The sequence below is a fragment of the Scyliorhinus canicula genome, chromosome 15 (assembly GCF_902713615.1).
Source record: "Scyliorhinus canicula chromosome 15, sScyCan1.1, whole genome shotgun sequence".
NCBI classification, from domain to species: Eukaryota; Metazoa; Chordata; class Chondrichthyes; order Carcharhiniformes; family Scyliorhinidae; genus Scyliorhinus; species Scyliorhinus canicula.
The window spans coordinates 610,832-635,445 of record NC_052160.1 but is presented as its reverse complement, the minus strand read 5'-3'; the positions used below and the strand labels follow the sequence as shown (position 1 = coordinate 635,445).

At 44.6% G+C, this 24,614-nt stretch overlaps 1 protein-coding gene across 1 annotated transcript; it reads right to left on the bottom strand.

The window, feature by feature from the left end:
• Positions 1 to 1,670: 1,670 nt before the first annotated feature.
• Positions 1,671 to 22,788, bottom strand: LOC119977981 (G-protein coupled receptor family C group 5 member B-like). Its single transcript, XM_038819250.1, has 3 exons — positions 21,761 to 22,788; positions 20,880 to 20,989; positions 1,671 to 2,235 (listed from the first exon to the last, which is right to left on the bottom strand). Exons 1-3 carry the CDS (start codon positions 22,770 to 22,772, stop codon positions 2,191 to 2,193), a joined length of 1,167 nt encoding a protein of 388 aa, XP_038675178.1. The 5' UTR covers positions 22,773 to 22,788; the 3' UTR covers positions 1,671 to 2,190.
• Positions 22,789 to 24,614: the final 1,826 nt, after the last annotated feature.

The following is a 24,614-nucleotide window of genomic DNA, read 5'->3' as shown; positions in this document are numbered from 1 at the left end:
GGGCAAGATCCTGGCATGGCGGGCAAGATCCCGGCATGGATAGAGGGTAAGATCCCGGCATGGATAGGGGGCAAGATCCTGGCATGGATAGAGGGTAAGATCCTGGCATGGATAGAGGGCAAGATCCTGGCATGGATAGAGGGCAAGATCCTGGCATGGATAGAGGGCAAGATCCTGGCATGGATAGAGGGCAAGATCCTGGCATGGATAGAGGGCAAGATCCTGGCATGGATAGAGGGCAAGATCCTGGCATGGATAGAGGGCAAGATCCTGGCATGGATAGAGGGTAAGATCCTGGCATGGATAGAGGGTAAGATCCTGGCATGGATAGAGGGTAAGATCCTGGCATGGATAGAGGATTGGCTGACTGGCAGAAGGCAGAGAGTGGGGATGGACGGGTCCTTTTCGGGATGGCAGCTGGTGACTAGAGGTGTTCCGCAGGGGTCAGTGTTGGGACCACAACTATTCACAAATGATTTGGAAGAAGGAATTGAGGGCATTGTGTCATCTGCAAACTTAGCAACAAAGATTTGGAGAGAGACAGGTTGTGTTGAGGAAGCGGGGAGGCTACACATTGAATACAATGTGGAAAAGTGAGAGGTTATGCACTTCTGGTAGGAGGAATGGAGGCATAGATTATTTTTTTAAATGGGGAAATGCTTAGGAAATCAGAAGCACAAAGGGACTTGGGAGTCCTTGTTCGCTATTCTTTTACGGTTAACATGGAGGTTCAGTCGGCAGTTAGGAAGGCAAATGCAATGTTAGCATTCATGTCGAGAGGGCTAGAATACAAGACCAGGGATGTACTTCTGAGGCTGTATAAGGCTCTGCTCCGACCCCATTTGGAGTACTGTGAGCAGTCTTGGGCCCCGTATCTAAGGAAGGATGTGCTGGCCTTGGAAAGGGTCCAGAGGAGATTCACAACGATGATCACTGGAATGAAGAGCTTGTCGTATGAGGAACGGTTAAGGATTCTGGGTCTGTACTCTGAGTTTAGAAAGATGGGGGGGGGGGGGGGGGGGGGGGGGGGGAGATCTTATTGAAACTTACAGGATACTGTGAGGTCTGGATAGAGTGGACGTGGAGAGGATATTTCCACTTGTGGGAAAAACTAGAAGCAGAGGACACCATCTCAGACTAAGGGACGATCCTTTAAAATGAGATGAGGAGGAATTTCTTCAGCCAGAGGGTGGTGAATCTGTGGAACTCTTTGCCGCAGAACGCTGTGGAGGCCAAATCACTGAGTGTCTTTAAGACAGAGATAGATAGGTTCTTGATTAGGGGGATCAGGGGTTATGGGGCGAAGGTGGATGAGAAAAATAACAGCCATCATTAAATGGTGGAGAAAACTCGATGGGCCGAGTGGCCTAATTCTGCTCCTATGTCTTATGGTAATTCAGAATGAGGTTTATATAAGCTCTGAAAGTCTGCACTTTACTAGTAATCTCTGGTTTCACTATTTTAACTGCAATTTGGCATTAACAAAAACTTACTGCATACAAAGCATTCTAGTGTTTTAATTATTAAAACTTTCATTTCTCACTTACTTTCAGTATAAAGTACACATGCACCAGATTGAATCTCTTTGCAAACGGAAAATACTGTTTAAATAATGTCCAGAACAAACTACACTTGAAATTGTTGATTGCCACACCAATTTACAATACATCTTTTCTATTGGATAATATGGAACACACAAACTATTAAAAATACTAAAGTTACATCTGTTTCAATTAACTCACCTCCACTAATGATACAAATAACTGACGCTGCTGTAATAAAGCTGATCAGGTTCTTCCCCATCTCCGCCAGGGAGTTTCAATGAAATGTTGGTGTTGCAGAAATGAAGCAATATTGTAAGTTACACATTGCCACAATTTATTAAATGTAATGCAATCCCTATATGTACATCAACACAAAAATTCTCCAGGACCAAAGGTTTTCTTCAATATCATTCTGCCGCTACTTTCATCTAAAGACTTAGGCTTTAAAAGAAAAAAGGTATTTGTATGTACACCCAACAAGCTTCACTGTACACCCTATAAAAAGTTATCAGTTTAGAATAAATTTGCATTTAATTGGGCTTTGACCAGCTCTTAATCATCTTACTCCCGCAGTCTCCATTGCTTGTGTTGAGTTGTGTCCATTAAAAGCCGCTGGAATTTGCTAATGATTTCAATAGTTTTGCCTTCACCAAAGATGTCTTCCGACATAACTTGGGGGAGCAGATGGGATCTGAAAAATAATTCAAAAATTATAGGCATATTTGAAAGTTAATTTTGGTTCAGTGATAACAATTTTGCTTTTAAAAAAAAAAGTGTATGTAGCCAAATGGAGTTATCTTATAATATCTGGAGCAAATATTGATCTGCACTGGGACAGATTTTTGTGTCAAAATAATGGAGACTCTTTGTAGAAATGGCACAAACATTTCAGGCAAGGGAAAAATCCTAAAGTTGCACCGTCAGCTTTGTAAGAATTACATTTTTCTGCAACACTGACCTGCATTAAAATGTTAGGATTTTGCTGTTTATGTACCATAATTAAGAACCATACCCATCAGAGATATTTAGGACTGTGGTTACAATGGAAGGATAATAATTAGGTGATATTTTTGACCAGCACAGACATGATGGGCCGAACGGCCTTTTCTGTGCTGTAAACCACTGTGACTAAGAATATGATAAATGTTAATTACTGCAAACCTATGGCACTATTACAAGTGCCGAGTCTCATTGCTTCAGGTTTTAAAAAAAAGGGGGACATTTTAAATTGATCAATTTAAAATGTTTCTTGTTTTCCCTTTTGGATTCTTATTTTGTGGTCCTTTAATCCAGTTTGGACCCGTTATTTGAGGAAAGATGTAGATGTAATTGGAGGCAGTTCAGAGGAGGTTCAGTAGATTGATTCCAGAGATGAGGCGGTTTGTCGTATGGGGAGAGATTGAACAGTTTAGGCCGATACTCTCTCGAGTTTAGAAGAATGAGGGGAGATCTAATTGAGATATACCAGTTGCTACAAGGTATGGATAAAGTAGACGTGGAGCAGATGCTTCCTCTTGTGGGACATTGTAAAACGAGGAGGTCAAAGTCTCAGGGTAAGAGGTAGAAAATTTGAAAAGGAGTTGAGGAGAAACTACTTCTCCCAAAGGGTTGTGAATCTGTGGAATTCGCTGCCCTATATGAATATAATATATGGTTTATATCTACTTTTATCAATCGCTTTTAGTATTTTATATACCTCAATCAGATCCCCTCTCATCCTTCGAAACTCCCGAGTATAAGCCCAAACTGTTTATTCTCTCCTCATACATCAACTCTTTCATCCCCGGAATCAATCTGGTGAACCTCCTCTGAACCGTCTCCAATGCCACTGGTGATATGCGCACAGGCATATCTATATCGTATAACAGTGTCAGTGTAAAATCTCGGGAAATTTGGGCTCAATCTGGCATGCAATCATGCAGCAGTTCGAGTTTTTTCTTTCTGCCCGTGGCCTATAGGGGCTACCTGATAAAAGGCGCGTTGCGTTGCTGCTAACAACAGCTGGGTTTCAAGCGCTTCAACTGTACAATTTGTTTGGATTTGAGAAAAGTGAGCAGAGCTACAAGGAGGCGATTCATCACTTTGATGGCCACTGCTCCCAGAAAAGCAATGAGACTTTTGAGAGATTGTATTCTGGTCTCACGCCAAGAAAGACAAAGAATCCTTTGATAGTTTTGTTATGGATCTGTGTTTAAAGGCCCAGACGTGCAATTTTGGACAGTTGCAATCCTCAATGATCCGAGACCAAGTCGTATATGGGATCTTGGATGGGGAGCAACGAGAACAACTGTTGAAGGACAACCTCACGCTGGATGCTGCTATCAGGATGTGCCAGGCAAGTGAGTTCTCGGTGCAACGTATCGGGGCCTTCTGCAAACTCAATGGTGATACCGATCCAAGAAAGGATTCTGCCGCTAAAAATGCTGAGACGCAGTGTAGCAGAAAATGTGGTCTTGATGTTGGCAGCCATTTTGAGTGCTATGGTATGCAGCCGGACGCACAACGTGGTCTCGAGGCAGACGGCCATTTTGAGAGCACTGGTGAAAGAAGTGCGCTTGTGATGGGGTGGCCATTTTGAACAAATCGATAAAAGACATCTGACAGCACGTGGTCTCGCAGGGGGCAGTTATTTTGAACATCACAATAAGCGTCGTCTCCATAGGGGTGGCCATTGTGGACAGCAGAGCCCAGCCGCCATTTTGTGCCCGAGCTATGGCAACAGACACTTGCTGAAAAGATGGCCGGCGTTTAACAAGAACTGTTACTGGTGTGGCAGGAAGGGGCACGTTGCTCCGCGCTGCACAGTTGATCGGGCAGAGGAATCCGAAGCAGGACAAATGAGTTGATCACCAACCTGCTGTGAACGTGGTTACAAGACATGACTCAAGCGTTTTGGCCGGTCTTGGCCAAGAAGTGACAGGCACCATCTGCAATCACAGTGAGGTGCAGGTGGAGAACATAGAGGACAGGTGGATGATCCCGGTAATGCTAAATGGAACGGTCATCAAACGCAAGCTTGGTACGAGAGCGAGGGCCAACCTGGTTCTGCTCTCGGTGGTGCAGCAGCTCAAGACAATATCTGACATTGATCCGGCAGGCATCATTCCCAAGCGTCAGACTGTGACTGTGGGAGAATGTTGAGCTCGATGCCACCATTAAGAAGGTAACCCACAGAATACGGTTCTCTGTAATAGCGGCCGAGCGTGAATCACTCATCAGCGTGCCGGCCTGCGAACAGCTCGGGCTCGTCAGAAAGGTTATACGCTGCAGATTTCATGGAGCCTTCCCAACAGGCCTCGGTGGAGGCCATTCCCAAGGCACATCCGGAGGTATTTCAGAGGTTTGGCACCCTACCATTCACCTACAGTATACAACTGAAGGAACTCTAAACCAGTGGTGCATGCCCACTGAGGGAGACTCAAGGCCGAGCTGCAGTAGATGACAACCCTGGGTGTCATCAGGCACATTGAAGACGGACTGGATAAACTCAGATGGTCTGTGTAAAAAAAAAACAGAACGGGGACCTGAGAATTCACATGGACCCCAAATATCTCAATAAAGAGCATCAAAAGAGAGCACTACCCCATTCCAAAAAGCAACTACATCTTCATGTTCTACATGTACCTTCATCATCAAGGAAGTAACAGAACTCAACAACCTCCACATCTTTCCTCAAATAAGGAGATGAAAACTGGACACAATAGCACACTGGGCTAAATCGCTGGCTTTTAAAGTAGACCAAGGCAGGCCAGCAGCACAGTTCAACTCCCGTACCAGCCTCCCCGAACAGGTGGCGGATTATGGGGACTAGGGGCTTTTCACAGTAACTTCATTTGAAGCCTACTCGTGACAATAAGCGATTTTCATTTTTTTTTTCATGTGGTCTCACCAAAACCCTATACAATTGCAAAAATACGTCTCTACTTTTATACTCAAGTTCTTTCGCAATAAATGCTAACATTCCATTTGTCTTTTTAATTACAGGCTGGACCTGCATATCGACTTTGTGATCCCCGATCCCCCTGCCCCGATCCCCCTGCCCCGATCCCCCTGCCCCGACACATTTTCAATCTGATTTCCATTTAGAGAATAATTTTACTATTTTTTCAGTCAAAACTCACACTTATCTACATTAAACTCGTGCGCCAAATGTTGGCCCAATCTCCTAACCTATCCATCTGTAAAATCTTTATCTCCTCTTCACTGCCTGTTTTCCCACCTATTTTCGGATCATCCTCAAATTTTGCTGTTACACTCTGTCCCCGCTTGAAGATCATTTATACAGATTGTAAACAGTTGAGGTCCGAGGACTGACCCCTGCGGCACCCCCGCTAGTTACAGTTCACCAGCCAGAGACGGACACATTTATCCCAACCCTCTGCTTTCTGTCAGTCAGCCAATCCTCAATCCAATCTAGTATGTACCCAATGCCCTGCGATCTCACCTTCCGAATCATGCGGCTCCTTGTCAAATGCCTTCTGGAAGTTTAGATATACCACATCCACAGGTTCCGCATTATCCATCTTGCTGGTTACGTTCTCAAAGAACTCCAGCAAGTTTGTCAGCATGACTTACCCTTCATAAAACTATGCTGACAATGGTGGATTGAGCGGTGTCTTTCCAAATGTTCAGTCACCTCCTTCTTCCCCACCACAGAGGTCAAGCTAACTGGTCTAGTGTCTTACTTTTTGCCCCGCTCCCTTTTTGAATAGGGGCATCACATTAGCCTGTTTCCAATCCTCCAGGACCTTTCTAGAATCTATGGAATTCTGAAATATCTCCGCTGTCACCTCCTTTAATACCCGAGAGTATAGACCATCAGGTCCCGGAGACTTATCTACCTTTAATCCTATCAGTTTATTCAATACCGTCTCCCCAGTGACTCAGCATTAACTGCCGTTCTTGGAAGATATTTATTATCCCCTACCGTGAAGACAGAGGCAAAATATTGGTTCAGTGTCTCCGTCATCTCTGTCTTCCCCATTATCACCTCACCAGTATCACCCTCAGAAGGGCCAACATTTACTTTAGCTGTTCTCTTCCACTTTATAGAAGCTTATAGTCAGTGTCCATGTTTTCTGCTAGTTTCTTTTCATCGTTGATCTCAGCTTTATTGATTTTATTTTCATTAACCTTTTGCTGAACCTTAACCTTCTCCCAATCCCATGTGTATATTATATATAAACACACTTTCAGCTGGAGTACTTTATAAAAATTGATGTTGCAGCTGTACAAAACTCTGGTGTGGCCGCATTTGGAGTATTGTGTGCAGTTCTGGTCGCCGCATTATAGGAAGGATGTGGAAGCTTTGGGAAGGGTACAGAGGAGATTTACAAGGATGTTGCCTGGTATGGAGGAAAGACATTATGAGGAAAGGCTGAAGGACTTGAGGCTGTTTTCGTTAGAGAGAAGGTTAAGAGGTGATTTAATTGAGGCATCCAAGATGATCAGAGGATTAGATAGGGTGGACATCGAGAGCCTTTTTCCTCGGATGGTGATGGCTAGCATGAGGGGACATAGCTTTAAATTGAGGGGAGATAGATATAGGACAGATGTCAGAGGTAGGTTTTTTTTAAATTTTTTTTTAAACTCGGAGTAGTAAGGGCGTGGAATGCCCTGCCTGCAACAGTAGTGGACTCGTCAACACTAAACGCATTCAAATGGTCATTGGATAGACATATGGACGATAAGGGAATAGTGTAGATGGGCTTTCGAGGAGTTTCACAGGTCGGCGCAACATCGAGGGCCGAAGGGCCTGTACTGCGCTGTAATGTTCTATGTTCATTTATTTGTGCTTTTCAAAGTGGACAACTGTTGGACTGAGATATTTCCAGCTGATCACATGTTGCCCCACGAACAATGGGTCTGCTCCAGACAACTTTGAACAAAATCAAACTTTACAGGTCTTAATCTCCCATAAATGGTGCTATGGCCTAAGCATAAACTGTTCTAACACATTGATTTAAACAATAGGGGACACCAGTGTCTTCCAGAACAAAAATAATTCGAAGTCCAATTAAGACTTGAAGATTCCAGCCATCCATCAATGTGGGAGGAATGTCACATAACCTCCCCCCCCCCCCCAAGCTGCACTGCAACGTTCTCAGTTGGAACTAGACCAGGACAGTACAGAAACTCTAACAAACTCTGTGCGGTCCACCATCAAACCAATGACAGCAGAAAGAACTCTGCCCTCATCAAACCTGACAACTGTTGGAACGTGAGCCTCCCAGACTCAATTACTCTACTCATCTTCTCCCATCGTGGAAGTCTCGCTCTAGAAAGAAGGAGCAATTCCACAATCAGCCAATCTCCCATTGGACGTACCCGGAATCCTCTTCTCTATCCCGCATTCATTGTGTGATTGGGATGGGCGGACATTGCTGAACCCTCCTTCGCATTAGTGAGAAAACAATAAACCAACCTGAGGTATTTCATCCTATGTTGAGTTTCCTGTGCAAGTTATTATAGTGGATTGGAACATTTCCACGTTTAAGTGTTTGGGAAAATATCCCATGTATAATAAAGGGGGAAATCAATAAAAATACCTATCTCGATATGGACGTGGAGAGAGTGGGGACATTTCCTGACTGTGACAGGATTTGACGTCAAATTCACCCCCTTCCTCAATCCTTAAATCTCATTTGTTGAGATATCGGCCACGATTCTCCCCCAAACTTTTTAAAGTTAATTTGTGGCGGGTTTTGTTGGGAGTTTCCCGCCAGCTCTGCCAGCGAGTTCCCCACCGCTATCCAATTACATTTTAGTCATCTTCATGCGCCCTGGGGAGTTTCTCACCGGTTTAACCAACACTTAGAATTTTTTTGAGCACTGGGAGCTGACCTCAGATCAGGCCGGCATTTTGAAAGGGTGCCCCGATCGCTAATTGAGCTTGTGGGTCCCACACCTCTCAATGGGCAAAGTCACCCCCCCCCCCCCTCACACACATTGACACTACCCCACGCTCCCCCCCTCTCCCCCCCCACGCTCCCCCCAAGTAAGGACACCCCGCGATGGGGTCCCTGGAGGCTGCCCCTCTTCAGCCCCATTACAGCACCTCGTTCTCATGAACCAGCACTGATTGGCACTCAGCTGCAGCCTCCCTGGGGAGGTCGGTGAATTGAGGGAGGCTGGGTTATCCCAGGTAGGGAGGTCTAAAAGTGGGTTTATGACCTACTTCCACGAGTGACATTTGGTCCCGCCCCTTTTAGGCGGAGTTCCAAATCTGATCTCTCCCAGGCCTTGGGTGAATCCCGCGAGGCGCGGAGGCTATTAGGAAGGATTTTATGCTTCCCACGGACAGGTTTAAAGGTGGGAGAGAGCTGGTTTATTTCAGTAGGTGACCTTGCCACCTACCCAGCTGTCCTTAAGGGGATGTGGGGCAGGACATCTGTGGGGCCCCAGGCCCAGTGGCTGTGAGGTGAAGGTGACTGTCCTCGAGTGTGGCATCAAGGAGCCGTCGAACCATAGAGTTCCTACAGTGCAGAAGGAGGCTCTTTGGCCCATCGAGTCTGCACTGACCCTTTGAAAGAGTGCACTCCACATAGGTTCACTTCTCTGCCCCATCCTCGTAATCCCACCTAATCTGCACTATGGGAGGAAACCGGAGCACCTGGAAGAAACCCACGCAGACACGGGGAAAAACTGCAAACTCGACACAGACAGTGACCCAAGCCGGGAATCGAACCTGGGTCCCTGGTGCTGTGAGGCAGCGGTGCTAACCACTGTGCCGTCCTAAAACCTAGCTAAAAACAGGAGTCAAAGGGAATCAGGAGGAAAACTCTCCGCTGTTTGGAGTCATATCCGGCACAAAGGAAGATGGTTGTGGTGGTTGGAGGTCAATCATCTCAGCTCCAGGACGTCACTGCAGGAGATCCTCAGGGTAGGGTCCTAGGCCCAACCATCTTCAGCTGCTTCATCAATGACCTCCCTTCCATCATAAGGTCAGAAGTGGGGATGTTTGCGGATGGCTGCATAATGTTCAGCATCATTCGCGACTCCTCAGATACTGAAGCAGTCCATGCCCAAATGCAGCAAGACCTGGATAATATCCAGGCTTGGGCTGACAAGTGGCAAATTACATTTGCGCCACACAAGTCATAGAATTTACAGTGCAGAAGGAGGCCATTCGGCCCATCGAGTCTGCACCGGCTCCTGGAAAGAGCACCCTACCCAAGGTCAACACCTCCACCCTATCCCCATAACCCAGTAACCCCACCCAACACTAAGGGCAATTTTGGACACTATGGGCAATTTATCGTGGCCAATCCACCTAACCTGCACATCTTTGGACTGTGGGAGGAAACCGGAGCACCCGGAGGAAACCCAAGCACAAACGGGGAGGATGTGCAGACTCCGCACAGACAGTGACCCAAGCCGGAATCGAACCTGGGACCCTGGAGCTGTGAAGCAATTGTGCTATCCACAATGCTATCGTGCTGCCCAGGCAATGGCCATCTCCTACAAGAGAGAGGATCTAACCATCACCCCATGACATTCAATGGCATTACCATCGCTGAATCCCCCACAATCAACATCCCGGGGTTACCATTGACCACCAGCCATATTAATACTGTGGCTACCAGAGCAGATCAGAGGTAGTGAATGCTGAGTAACTCACTTCCTGACTCCCATTTACAAGGCACAAGTCAGGATGGACTACTCTCCACTTGCCTGGATGAGCGCAGCTCCAACATCACTCAAGAAGCTCAACACCATCCAGGACAAAACAGCCCCGCTTGATTGGCGCCTCATCCACCGTCTTAAAGCCAAGAGTAGCATCTACAAGATGCATGACAGGAACTCACCAAGGTTCCTTCAATAGAATCTTCCATATACTTAATGTCTACCACGCGGAAGGACAGAACACCACCAGGAGGTTCCTCTTCAAGGCACACAACATCCTGACTTGGAAATACATCGCCATCACGGTTGCTGGATTGTGATCCTGGAATTCCATCCCTAACAGCATTGTTGGTGTACCTACACCACATGGACTGCAAAGGTGCAAGAAGGCAACTCATCACCACCTTCTCAAGAGCAATTAGCGATGGGTAATAAACGCTGGTCTGGCCAGCGATGCCCATTAACCATGAAAGAACAAAAAAAAGCTGCCCCCTCCTCATCACAAAGTCATCCACCCCCTTTAACCCTCTTCCTTCAACCAAGCTCCCATACCCAGCACCCCCATCTCCAGCTGGACATACCCATCAGTCCAGCTTCCTCAGCTTTGGGAATTGTTTGTAGTTCCAGTTGCTGAGGGTGCAAAGCAGCTGTGGTTAATCCAAGAGTCATAGACACATACAGCATAGAAAAGCTTTTTCGCCAGTCACATCTGCACCAGTCAAAAACAACAACCTAACTATTCTAATCCCATTTTCCAGCACTTGGCCCAGAGCAGTGTCTGCCCTGGGATTGCAAATGCTCATCTAAATCTAAACTAATGTGGCGGGGGGATGGGAACTGATGCAGGAAGTTGGAAGGTAGTAAAACAGGGACAGAAGCAAAAGGAAGTAAGGGGGAAAGTGCAAGGCAGAGAAGACATAGTCAAAAATCAAAAAGGGCGACAGTACAAGGTACAGTGACTGAGGGGAGCTCAGTGAATAGGCCCAGTAATACTAAAAGGAATAAAACTGGAGATGTTAAGAGTCAAAACAGAGGTAAAAAAACCAACATAAGTGTACTTTATCTGAATGCTCGTAGTATTTGGAATAAAGTAAATGAGTTGAGGCGCAAATCATCGTGAATGACTATGATTTAGTGGCCATTACTGAAACATGGTTAAAGGATGGTCACGACTGGGAGTTAAATATCCGAGGGTATCAAACTATTCGGAAGGACAGAGTGGATGGTAAGGGAGGTGGTGTAGCTCTGTTATTTAAGGATGACATCTGGGCAATAGTAAGGGATGACATCGGTGCTATGGAGGATAAGACTGAATCCATTTGTGTGGAAATCAGGGATAGCAAGGCAAAAAAGTCACTGATAGGCGTAGTCTATCGGCCACCAAATAGTAACGTTATGGTGGGGCAGGCAATAAACAAAGAAATAACTGATGCATGTAGAAATGGTACAGCAGTTATCATGGGGGATTTTAATCTACATGTCAATTAGTTTAACCAGGTCGGTCAAGGCAACCTTGAGGAGGAGTTTATAGAATGTATCTGCGATAGTTTCCTAGAACAGTATGTAATGGAACCTATGAGGGCACAAGCGGTCCTAGATCTTGTCCTGTGTAATGAGACAGGATTGATTCATGATCTCATAGTTAGGGATCCTCTCGGAAGGAGCGATCACAATATGGTGGAATTTAAAATACAGATGGAGGGTGAGAAAGTAAAATCAAATACTAGTGTTTTGTGTTTAAACAAAGGAGATTACAAGGGGATGAGAGAAGAACTAGCTAAGGTAGACTGGGAGCAAAGACTTTATGGTGAAACAGTTGAGGAACAGTGGAGAACCTTCCAAGCGATTTTTCACAGTGCTTAGCAAAGGTTTATACCAACAAAAAGGAAGGATGGTAGAAAGAGGGAAAATCGACCATGGATGTCGAAGGAAATAAGGGAGAGTATCAAATTGAAGGAAAAAGCATACAAAGTGGCAAAGATTGGTGGGAGACTAGAGTACTGGGAAATCTTTACGGGGCTACAGAAAGCTACTAAAAAAGCTATAAAAAGAGTAAGATAGAGTACAAGAGTAAACTTGCTCAGAATATAAAAACAGACAGTAAAAGTTTTTACAAATATATAAAACAAAAAAAAGAGTGGCTAAGGTAAATATTGGTCCTTTAGAGGATGAAAAGGGAGATTTAATAATGGAGATGAGGAAATGGCTGAGGAACTGAACAGATTTTTTGGGTTGGTCTTCACAGTGGAAGACACAAATAACATGCCAGTGACTGATAGAAATGAGGCTATGACAGGTGAGCACCTTGCGAGGATTGTTATCACTAAGGAGGGAGTGATGGGCAAGCTAATGGGGCTAAAGGTAGACAAGTCTCCTGGCCCTGATGGAATGCATCCCAGAGTGCTAAAAGAGATGGCAAGGGAAATTGCAGATGCACTAGTGATGATTTACCAAAATTCACGAGACTCTGGGGTGGTCCCGGTGGATTGGAAATTAGCAAACGTGACACCACTGTTTAAAAAAGGAGGTAGGCAGAGAGCAGGAAATTATAGGCCAATGAGCTTAACTTCGGTAGTAGGGAAGATGCTGGAATCTATCATCAAGGAAGAAATAGCGAGGCATCTGGAAAGAAATTGTCCCATTGGGCAGACGCAGCATGGGTTCATAAAGGGCAGGTCGTGCCTAACTAATTTAGTGGAATTTTGTGAGGAGATTACCAGTGCAGTAGATAACGGGGAGCCAATGGATGTGGTATATCTGGATTTCCATAAAGCCTTTGACAAGGTGCCACACAAAAGGTTGCTGCATAAGATAAAGATGCATAGCATTAAGGGTAAAGCAGTAGCATGGATAGAGGATTGGTTAATTAATAGAAATCAAAGAGTGGGGATTAATGGGTGTTTCTCTGGTTGGCAATCAGTAGCTAGTGGTGTCCCTCAGGGATCAGTGTTGGGCCCACAATTATTCAGAATTTACATAGATGATTTGGAGTTGGGGACCAAGTGCAATGTGTCCAAGTTTGCAGACGACACTAAGATGAGTGGTAAAGCGAAAAGTGCAGAGGATACTGGAAGTCTACAGAGGGATTTGGATAGGTTAAGTGAATGGGCTAGGGTCTGGCAGATGGAATACAATGTTGACAAATGTGAGGTTATCCATTTTGGTAGGAATAACAGCAAACGGGATTATTATTTAAACGATAAAATATTAAAGCATGCTGCTGTGCAGAGAGACCTGGGTGTGCTAGTGCATGAGTCACAGAAAGTTGGTTTACAGGTGATTAAGAAGGCAAATGGAATTTTGTCCTTCATTGCTAGAGGGATGGCGTTTAAGTCTAGGGAGGTTATGCTGCAATTGTATAAGGAGTTAGTGAGGCCACACCTGGAGTATCATGTTCAGTTTTGGTCTCCTTACTTGAGAAAGGACGTACTGGCACTGGAGGGTGTGCAGAGGAGATTCACTAGGTTAATCCCAGAGCTGAAGGGGTTGGATTATGAGGAGAGGTTGAGTAGACTGGGACTGTACTCATTGGAATTTAGAAGGATGAGGGGGGATCTTATAGAAACATTTAAAATTATGAAGGGAATAGATAGGATAGATGCGGGCAGGTTCTTTCCACTGGCGGGTGAAAGCAGAACTAGGGGACATAGCCTCAAAATAAGGGGAAATGGATTTAGGACTGAGTTTAGGAGGAATTTCTTCACCCAAAGGGTTGTGAATCTATGGAATTCCTTGCCTAGTGAAGCAGTTGAGGCTCCTTCATTAAATGTTTTAAGGTAAAGATAGATAGTTTTTTGAAGATTAAAGGGATTAAGGGTTATGGTGTTCAGGCCGGAAAGTGGAGCTGAATCCACAAACGATCAGCCATGATCTCATTGAATGGCGGAGCAGGCTCAAGGGGCCAGATGGCCTACTCCTGCTCCTAGTTCTTATGTTCTTAAATACTTCTTAAATGTTATGAGGGTTTCTGCCTCCACCAGTTCCAGACTCCCACCACCCTCTGGGTAAAAGGTTTTTCCTCACATCCCTTCTAAACCTCCTGCTCCTCACTTTAAATCTCTGCCCCCTGGTCATCGATCCTTCCACCGAGGGGAAAAGTTTCTTCCTGTCGACTCTATCTATTCCCCTCAACATATCAATCCTGTCCCCCCTCAGTCTTCTCTGCTCCAATGAAAACAACCCGTGTATCCAATCTCTTCATAACTATAACTCCTTCAGCCCAGATAACATAGAAAATAGGAGAAGGCCATTCGGCCCTTCGAGCCTGCTCCGCCATTCATTATGATCATAGCTTATGATTTATGGGCAGCACAAGTGGTTAGCACAGTGTCTTCACAGCTCCAGAGTCCCAAATTCGATTCCCGGCTTAGGTCACTGTCTGTGTGGAGTTTGCATGTTCTCCCTGTATCTGTGTGGGTTTCCTCCGGGTGCTCTGATTTCCTCCCACAGTCCAAAGATGTAGAGGTTAGGTGGATTGGCCGTGATAAATTGCCCTTAGTGACCAAAAAGGTTAGGAGGGGTTATTGGTTACGGGGATAGGGTGGAAGTGAGGGCTTAAGTGGGTCGGTGCAGACTCAATGGGCCGAATGGCCTCCTTCTGCACTCTATGTTCTATTTGTCAAGGATGATTTCCCTTTCATAAATCCACGCTGACTCTGTCTTTCCAAATGCTGTGCTATGAAATCCTTGATAATGGACTCCAGCAACTTCCCCACTACTGACGTCAGGCTGACTGGTCTATCATTCCCTGTTTTCTCCCTACCTCCCTTTTTGAATAGCGGGGTTACATTCACTACACTCTAATCTGTAGGAACCATTCCAGAGCCCAAAGAGTTTTGGAAAATGTCCACCGATGGATCCACTATTTCTAGTGCCACAAAGTACTCTGGAATGAAGATTATTAGGCTGTGGAGATTTGTCTGCCTTCAATCCCATTAATTGGAGAGGTGGTGGTGCAGTCATATTGTCATTGGACTAGTAAACCTGAGACCCAGAGTGATGCTGTGGGAACCTAGGTTCAAATCCCATCATGCAGATGTTGAAATTTGAACTCAATAAAAATCTGGAATTAAAAATCTAATGACAGTGAAACCACGTCGATTGTTGTAAAAACCCACCTGGGGCACGAATGCCCTTTGGGGAAGGAAATCTGCCGTCCTTACCTGGTCTGGCCTACATATCACTCCAGACCCACACACAGCAATGTGGTTGACTCTAAACTGCCCCCTCAAGGGCAATTAGGGATGGGCAATAAATGTGACACAGCCTGCAACGCCCACGGCCCTTGAACGAATAATAAAAAAAAATTCCCAAAACGATTTTGTTACTAATATTAATTTCCTTCAGCTCCTCACTAAAACTTGGTGTTTCTCTCTCAGAACTTTGGCTATATTATTTATGTCTTCCTTTGTGAAGATTGAAGCAAAGTACGAATTTAGTTCCTGAGCCATTTCTTTGTTTTTTGTTATGATTACCCCCATTTCTGACATAAGGATAGTCCTTTTGATTTCCTGGTCCCGTCCCTACTATTTTTTTTGCAGTGTCATTATCTGATACAGGCCCTTGATTTCTCAGCCAATCACTTTTCTTATTCTCCTTGGTCTTTTTCTCTTGTTCTGGATTCCTCCCTGCTCTGAATCCTTACATAGATTCCCAGCCCCCTTGCCATTTTAGGTTAAACCCTCTCCAACGGCTCTACCAAGTACCCCCCACTCCCCAAGGACATCTGTCTCACTCCTGCCCAGGTGTAACCCATCCAGTTTGTACTGGTCCCACACTCCCCCAGAACCCATCCCAATGCCCCAGGAATCTGAAACCCTTTCCCTCGCACCATCTCTACAGCCATGTATTTATACGATATATCCTGCTATTTCTACTCTGACTAGCACGTGGCACTGGGAGTAATCCTGAGATCACTGCCTTTGAGGTCAGACTTCTCAACTTACTTTCAGACTCCCTATATTCTGCTTTCAGGACCTCACCCCCCTGAAGAGCCCCTTAACACTTACTTTAACATCTCTAATATTAGGAAGTCGTACAGGTCACCCAACCAAGCTGCTACCCCCGGTGGCGATGCCGACCGCCACTCCAGCAAATATCGCCGCCGTGCAATCAGAGAGGCGAAGGCCACGACATCGGCCTTCCTCTTCTCCATGAGCTCCGGCTTCTCTGAAACCCCAAATATCGCCACCAAAGGGTCCGGGTTCACTCCCTCCTCCACTATCCTGGCTAAGACCGCAAACACTCCCGCCCAGAATCTTCCCAATTTTTCGCAACCCCAAAACATGTGCGCATGATTTTCTGGCCCCCGCCCACAGCTCTCTCACTCATCTGCTACCCCCTGAAAGAACCCACTCACTCTTGCCTGAGTCATATGCACCCTATGCATCACCTTAAACTATATCAGGCTCATCCTTGCACATGAGGAGGTCCCGTTTACCCTACGCAGTGCCATATTCCCCAGTTGATCTCCCTCCCAACTCTCCTTCCCATTTCTCCTTTATCTTCAGTATACGAAATAAGGTAGGGGAACTGGCAGCATGGGTTGGTACCTGGGACTTCGATGTTGTGGCCATTTCAGAGACATGGATAGAGCAGGGACAGGAATGGTTGTTGCAGGTTCCGGGGTTTAGGTGTTTTAGTAAGCTCAGAGAAGGGGGCAAAAGAGGGGGAGGTGTGGCGCTGCTAGTCCAGGACAGTATTACGGTGGTGGAAAGGATGCTAGATGGGGACGCTTCTTCCGAGGTAGTATGGGCTGAGGTTAGAAACAGGAAAGGAGAGGTCACCCTGTTGGGAGTTTTCTATAGGCCACCTAATAGTTCTAGGGATGTAGAGGAAAGGATGGCGAAGATGATTCTGGAAAAGAGCGAAAGTAACAGGGTAGTTGTTATGGGAGACTTTAACTTTCCAAATATTGACTGGAAAAGATATAGTTCGAGTACGTTAGATGGGTCATTCTTTGTACAATGTGTGCAGGAGGGTTTCCTGACACAATATGTTGACAGGCCAACAAGAGGCGAGGCCACATTGGATTTGGTTTTGGGTAATGAACCAGGCCAGGTGTTAGATCTGGAGGTAGGTGAGCACTTTGGAAACAGTGACCACAATTCGGTGACCTTTACATTAGTGATGGAAAGGGATAAGTATACCCCGCAGGGCAAGAGTTATAGCTGGGGGAAGGGCAATTATGATGCCATTAGACATGACTTAGGATGTGTAGGTTGGAGAAGTAGGCTGCAAGGGTTGGGCACACTGGATATGTGGAGCTTGTTCAAGGAACAGCTATTGCATGTTCTTGATAAGTACGTACCAGTCAGGCAGGGAGGAAGGGGTCGAGCGAGGGAACCGTGGTTTACCAAAGAAGTGGAATCTCTTGTTAAGAGGAAGAAGGAGGCCTATGTGAAGATGAGGCGTGAAGTTTCAGTTGGGGCACTTGATAGTTACAAGGAAGCGAGGAAGGATCTAAAGAGAGAGCTGAGACGAGCAAGGAGGGGACATGAGAAGTCTTTGGCAGGTAGGATCAAGGAAAACCCAAAAGCTTTGCCAATAGGTATGTCAGGAATAAAAGAATGACTAGGGTAAGAGTAGGGCCAGTCAAGGACAGTGGTGGGAAGTTGTGTGTGGAGGCTGAGGAGATAAGCGAGATACTAAATGAATACTTTTCGTCAGTATTCACTCAAGAAAAAGATAATATTGTGGAGGAGAATGCTGAGACCCAGGCTATTAGAATAGATGGCATTGAGGTGCGTAGGGAAGAAGTGTTGGCAATTCTGGACAAGGTGAAAATAGATAAGTCCCCGGGGCCAGATGGGATTTATCCTAGGATTCTCTGGGAAGCCAGGGAAGAGATTGCTGAGCCTTTGGCTTTGATTTTTAGGTCATCATTGGCTACAGGAATAGTGCCAGAGGACTGGAGGATAGCAAATGTGGTCCCTTTGTTCAAGAAGGGGAGTAGAGATAACCCCGGTAACTATAGGCCGGTGAGCCTAACGTCTGTGGTGGGTAAAGTCTTGGAGAGGATTATAAAAGATACGATTTATAATCATCTAGATAGGAATAATATGATTAGGGACAGTCAGCATGGTTTTGTGAAGGGTAGGTCATGCCTCACAAACCTTATCGAGTTCTTTGAGAAGGTGACTGAACAGGTAGACGAGGGTAGAGCAGTTGATGTGGTGTATATGGATTTCAGTAAAGCGTTTGATAAGGTTCCCCACGGTCGTCTATTGCAGAAAATACGGAGGCTGGGGATTGAGGGTGATTTAGAGATGTGGATCAGAAATTGGCTAGTTGAAAGAAGACAGAGAGTGGTAGTTGATGGGAAATGTTCAGAATGGAGTTCAGTTACGAGTGGCGTACCACAAGGATCTGTTCTGGGGCCGTTGCTGTTTGTCATTTTTATAAATGACCTAGAGGAGGGCGCAGAAGGATGGGTGAGTAAATTTGCAGACGACACTAAAGTCGGTGGAGTTGTAGACAGTGCGGAAGGATGTTGCAGGTTACAGAGGGACATAGATAAGCTGCAGAGCTGGGCTGAGAGGTGGCAAATGGAGTTTAATGTGGAGAAGTGTGAGGTGATTCACTTTGGAAAGAATAACAGAAATGCGGAATATTTGGCTAATGGTAAAATTCTTGGTAGTGTGGATGAGCAGAGGGATCTCGGTGTCCATGTACATAGATCCCTGAAAGTTGCCACCCAGGTTGATAGGGTTGTGAAGAAGGCCTATGGTGTGTTGGCCTTTATTGGTAGAGGGATTGAGTTCCGGAGCCATGAGGTCATGTTGCAGTTGTACAAAACTCTAGTACGGCCGCATTTGGAGTATTGCGTACAGTTCTGGTCGCCTCATTATAGGAAGGACGTGGAAGCTTTGGAACGGGTGCAGAGGAGATTTACCAGGATGTTGCCTGGTATGGAGGGAAAATCTTATGAGGAAAGGCTGATGGACTTGAGGTTGTTTTCGTTAGAGAGAAGAAGGTTAAGAGGTGACTTAATAGAGGCATACAAAATGATCAGAGGGTTAGATAGGGTGGACAGCGAGAGCCTTCTCCCGCGGATGGAGGTGGCTAGCACGAGGGGACATAGCCTTAAATTGAGGGGTAATAGATATAGGACAGAGGTCAGAGGTGGGTTTTTTACGCAAAGAGTGGTGAGGCGGTGGAATGCCCTACCTGCAACAGTAGTGAACATGCCAACATTGAGGGCATTTAAAAATTTATTGGATAAGCATATGGATGATAAGGGCATAGTGTAGGTTAGATGGCCTTTAGATTTTTTCCATGTCGGTGCAACATCGAGGGCCGAAGGGCCTGTACTGCGCTGTATTGTTCTATGTTCTATGTTCACCACCCGCTCGCCTCCCTGCTCCCCGGAAGCAGCAGTCGCTCCAGGAGGGTGTATCCTGGCAATCTAGGCTACTCCCTCTAGACCTTTTGCGCAAAGTCCCTAACCTGCAAATACTTAGAACTCACTCCCCCTCAGCAACTCTACCCTCTCCCTTAGCTCCTCCAGATTGCCGAACCCTTTCTCCAAATACAGATCCTTTACCTTGACCAGCCCCACTTCCCTCCACCTCCTGTATACACTATCCAACCCCCCCCCCCCCCCCCTCTCCCCGGCTCAAACCCATGATTCTCGCACAGCGGTGTTAGCACCAACATTCATTCCACCCTAAAAATGCCTCAACTGATTCCATATCTTCACTGTGGACTGCACCACTGGGCTCCCTGAATACCTACTCGGAGCCATTGGCAATGCTGCTGTCACCATAGCCCTCAAACTAGATTCCTCCTCCATCCTAACTCACTCTATCCCTTCTCCTTCCCACATTCACCGCCCAATAATAATGAAGCAAGTTTGGCAATGCCAACCCCCCCTGCTGCCTCTGTAGCAGGGTCCTCCCCACCCCTGAAACCTCCCCCGCCCATACAAAGCCAGAAATGATTGAGCCCACTTTCCGAAAGAAGGCCTTTGGTATAAAGATCAGGAGAGCTTGAAAGATAAACATGAACCTCGGCAGAATATTCATTTTCACCACTTGGACCCTCCCCGCCAACGCTAAGTGCCGTGTATCCCACCCAAGATCCTCCCCTAGGCTCCTCCACCAGCTTCGTTAAGTTCCACTTATGGAGCCTTGTCCATTCCCAAATACCTAAACCTATCCCTCGCTACCGTAAATGGCATCCCCCCTAAATTAGCCCGCTGTGCCAGCTCATTCACCGGGAATACCTCGCTTTTCCCGACATTCAGCTTGTACCCAGAGAACCCTTTAAACCCCACCCAGCAGGTCCATAATCCTTCCCAAACTCTCCAATGGATCCGAGACAGACAGCAAGAAGTCATCGGCATAGAGCAACACCCGATGCTCCCTCTCCGTCACTAAAAGCCAAATAATCCATCTGTTGCAATTCATTGAGTTTTAAAAATTAACTGACAATTTGATGAAATTAAAACTACCATTTAAAAGTTGTGTTAATATAATACACAGACTGAAAAGATCATTGTCTGTTTGAAATAATTTGCTTTTACCCAATAACTATCCAAATATTGGACAAAGAAACTGCTGCAGAAATGTAACTTTAAAAGATGGTTTTGTTGATATCCTTTTGTAATCAACTCATCAATTAATTTCTTTTTAAGTTAAAAACACACACACACTATCTAAACAGAAGTAAAATTCAAAGGTTCAGCAAATTGATTTGTTTAAAACATACATTTCCACCGTTTAGAACGACAGCCATTTCAGTGGGTTGGTAAACATTGCTCCGAAGTTGAATGTTGGGTCTATGTCCGACACTCCCATTGCGAAATCCAGATTTATAGGCTATGTAGTGGGATGAGAAAATACAGGAGACAGATGGATTTCCAGTGACATAAAATCCACAACAATCCAAATACATTTCAAACATTGTTTTCTGCTTGGTGTAGAAACACCATAATGCAAAATAATATTTTTAGTCAAAATCTCACTGAATTAACAGACCAAATTGGCATATATCAATGTTTTAACAATACAGTACCAAAAAAAATTTCTACTTAAGTCTATACAATCTCTCCAGCTATTATCTTAAAAAAAAACATTCAATAGAACATACAGTGCAGAAGGAGGCCATTTGGCCCATCAAGTCTGCACCGACCCACTTAAGTCCTCACTTCCACCCCATCCCCGTAACCCAATAACCCCTCTTAACCTTTTTGGTCACCAAGGGCAATTTAGCATGGCCTAACCTGCACGTCTTTGGACTGTGGGTGGAAACCGGAGCACCCGGAGGAAACCCAGACAGACACAGGGAGAACGTGCAGACTCCGCACAGACAGTGACCCAGCGGGGAATCAAACCCGAGACCCTGGCACTGTGAACCCAGTACTAATCACTTGTGCTACCATGCTCACCCTAATAGTACCTAGGTATCTCAACCTTTTGGTAATAATGGATGGGGTTAACTCCCGTTCACTGTATGCGGTCCACAGAAATGCAAGCCATTCCTTTTGGTTGGGAAGTAGGTGGAGGAAAGAATAAGGAAAATAATACAGCAAAAATTTAATAAAACCCAGCTTGATATATATCAACAAATCAAATGTAACTTTTGCTAACCTGCCCCAGATTCATCGAGGGAAAAAGCCTTATTTTCCATGTAAGTACGTGGAAGTTGCAAATCCTCGTCAAAGTTAGTCTCACGTATTCTTGGCTGAACAGCGTCAAAGTAATCTGGTGTGTTTTGTTTAGATGGGATAATTGAACAATGGACTTCTGGGATAGCATGACAAATAAGAAAGACCCAGCCATTCGTAACGAGTGCAATAGAGAGAGCTGGGTCATCCCACAAGGGTTGTTTCTTCAGTTCTTTGTTGCCATAGAGATACATGGCAATCCATGCAACCCAAATGAAGATGGAAAAGAACATGGTCACAATAACGCAGGCCCCATTCTTCTTCCATTTCTTGAACTTCCCGCACAGGGTGAAGAAAGACAACAACAAGGTGACAGCCATCAGGAACATGACATAAATCGATGCCATGACAAAATCCATCTGCTCATATTTGCAAGCTGATTTCTCATCTCTGACAACAGTTAGGATTAACCATTCCACGGCAATTATAACTTGGACTAGCATGAGACAGATTGCAATGCCAGCCAACAGCCATGCTGATGGGCCTTTGCCATGCTGAACTAGCTGACGTAGTCTCCATGCCTGCGCCAACAAACAGGAAAAGCAAAGTGCAAACAGAACTCCCCATAAGAATCTTCTTGTGGGGCATGTTCGTTCGTCTTCTGGTATAATAAATGCAAATGATAGTCCAAACAACCCCAGTGTCCCAAACAAGAACAGGAACTGGATTCCCAAAGAACTTTTCTTTTCTTTGTCTTTAATGAACGGTAACTTCACCAGCAGAATCAGCATCAGTAAAAATGCAGTTAGCACTCCAGCTCCCGCTACAGCCTCCACAATGATTCCCCAGATTACATCCAGACTGCACAGGTTCAGGTAGTGAGGAAGGAGATTTAACCCACAACCTCTGTCTGGAATAGGATTGCTCGCGTTCTGAGAAGATCCGTAATTAATCACTGAGAGAAGAATAAATGAAGCAGCCGGAAGTATTTTCATATTGGCCAAAATAAATGCTGCAATAGAAAGAGGAGAGAAAACACATTAGCTCAAAACATGACTGCATCTCGGTGCTGGTTTGTACATGTTTATTATTTGTTACATTCAAATTTGACAACATTGTAATTCCATAGTTGTTGAAACAGAATCAGACAAACAATTCTCACCGTCAGTTATTTGACGTAGGAATTTATTGGGACTTAATAGCTGTGCATCAGGGGGTGTAAAACCTTTCATTTTGTACTGACGAAAAGTCAATTTCAGAAAACACAGCAAGGGGACATTTTAAATTGCACCATTTCCTCTTTTACAGAGGAAGCAATTTGCCTTTTTAATTCTGGAGAAAGCAAGTTGATCAGAAGTGGAAAAGGTTACAATTTAAACTAATGAAGCTATTTGTAAATTATTGTCATTATAATAAAGACACTTATAAAATAAATCAAATATTTACCAAGAAATAAGTCACTATTTAGTTGCAAAATATTTTAAATTTATAATGGTCTTCATCAATTTTCATTTCTAAATATTCTCACCACAAGTTCCTTCCAAATCTAATGCAAATGATACAGGACATGGGATGGGCCTGAATTATCAACACATCAACAGAACAGAGAAAAGAGGAAAGAAACAATAAAATGCACCATGAGGGGGAGGAACTTTCACAAAAACTGTCCCGTCAGTCAAGCTTGTGACTTCTGCTACCCTTGGAATGATTAGAAGTGTCAGATTGAAGGCATAGATTTGATAAAGAAATAAATGTGTGTTTGTTGTGAAGTACACATGTTTCAATGGAAATGAGGTTCGAGAGGTTTAATTTGAAAATTAACTTGTGCTTGTTCCAATATTGAGGTGTTTTTGAAAAGGCAAACAAAAACTTCGAGTAATTGAAGAACAACAAACATTTCAGAACAGGAACAGGCCCTTCGGCCCACTAAGCCTGCCCTGATCCAGATTCTTATTTAGACTGACTACTTGTCAATCAAAATGCATCTTAGACATTGCTATCAAAATGCATCTTAGACATTGCTATCAAAATGCATCTTAGACATTGCTATCAAAATGCATCTTAGACATTGCTATCAAAATGCATCTTAGACATTGCTATCAAAATGCATCTTAGACATTGCTATCAAAATGCATCTTAGACATTGCTATCAAAATGCATCTTAGACATTGCTATCAAAATGCATCTTAGACATTGCTATCAAAATGCATCTTAGACATTGCTATCAAAATGCATCTTAGACATTGCTATCAAAATGCATCTTAGACATTGCTATCAAAATGCATCTTAGACATTGCTATCAAAATGCATCTTAGACATTGCTATCAAAATGCATCTTAGACATTGCTATCAAAATGCATCTTAGACATTGCTATCAAAATGCATCTTAGACATTGCTATCATGCCTGCTTTCGAAGTCTGGGAGTCTATTAATTAATATATCACCTATACTGTTTACAATGAGGAACTGTTCACCTGATGAAGGAGCAGTGCTCCCAAAGCTAGTGATTTGAAACAAACTGTTGAACTTTAACCTGGTGTTGTACTGTTTACAATGGTCAGTAAATCAAACAAACATTTCTCAGAATCTCTAACATCCCTGCATTTATTTAAATTAGTAATTTCCTAAATGTTTGATAGAAATAGGATGCAAAAGCTGAACTGTTAAAAACAGAATTCTATGATCTGTACTTAACGTACAAGGTAATGCGCCGATTACATAATCATTTTCCTTACATATTAACATATATACCAAAAACCAGCTATTGTAATTAACCCAGTCTGTGGCTCAGTTTAACGTTGTGCTTTCAGTTACCTCCCCAACACCCAGTGTTTTT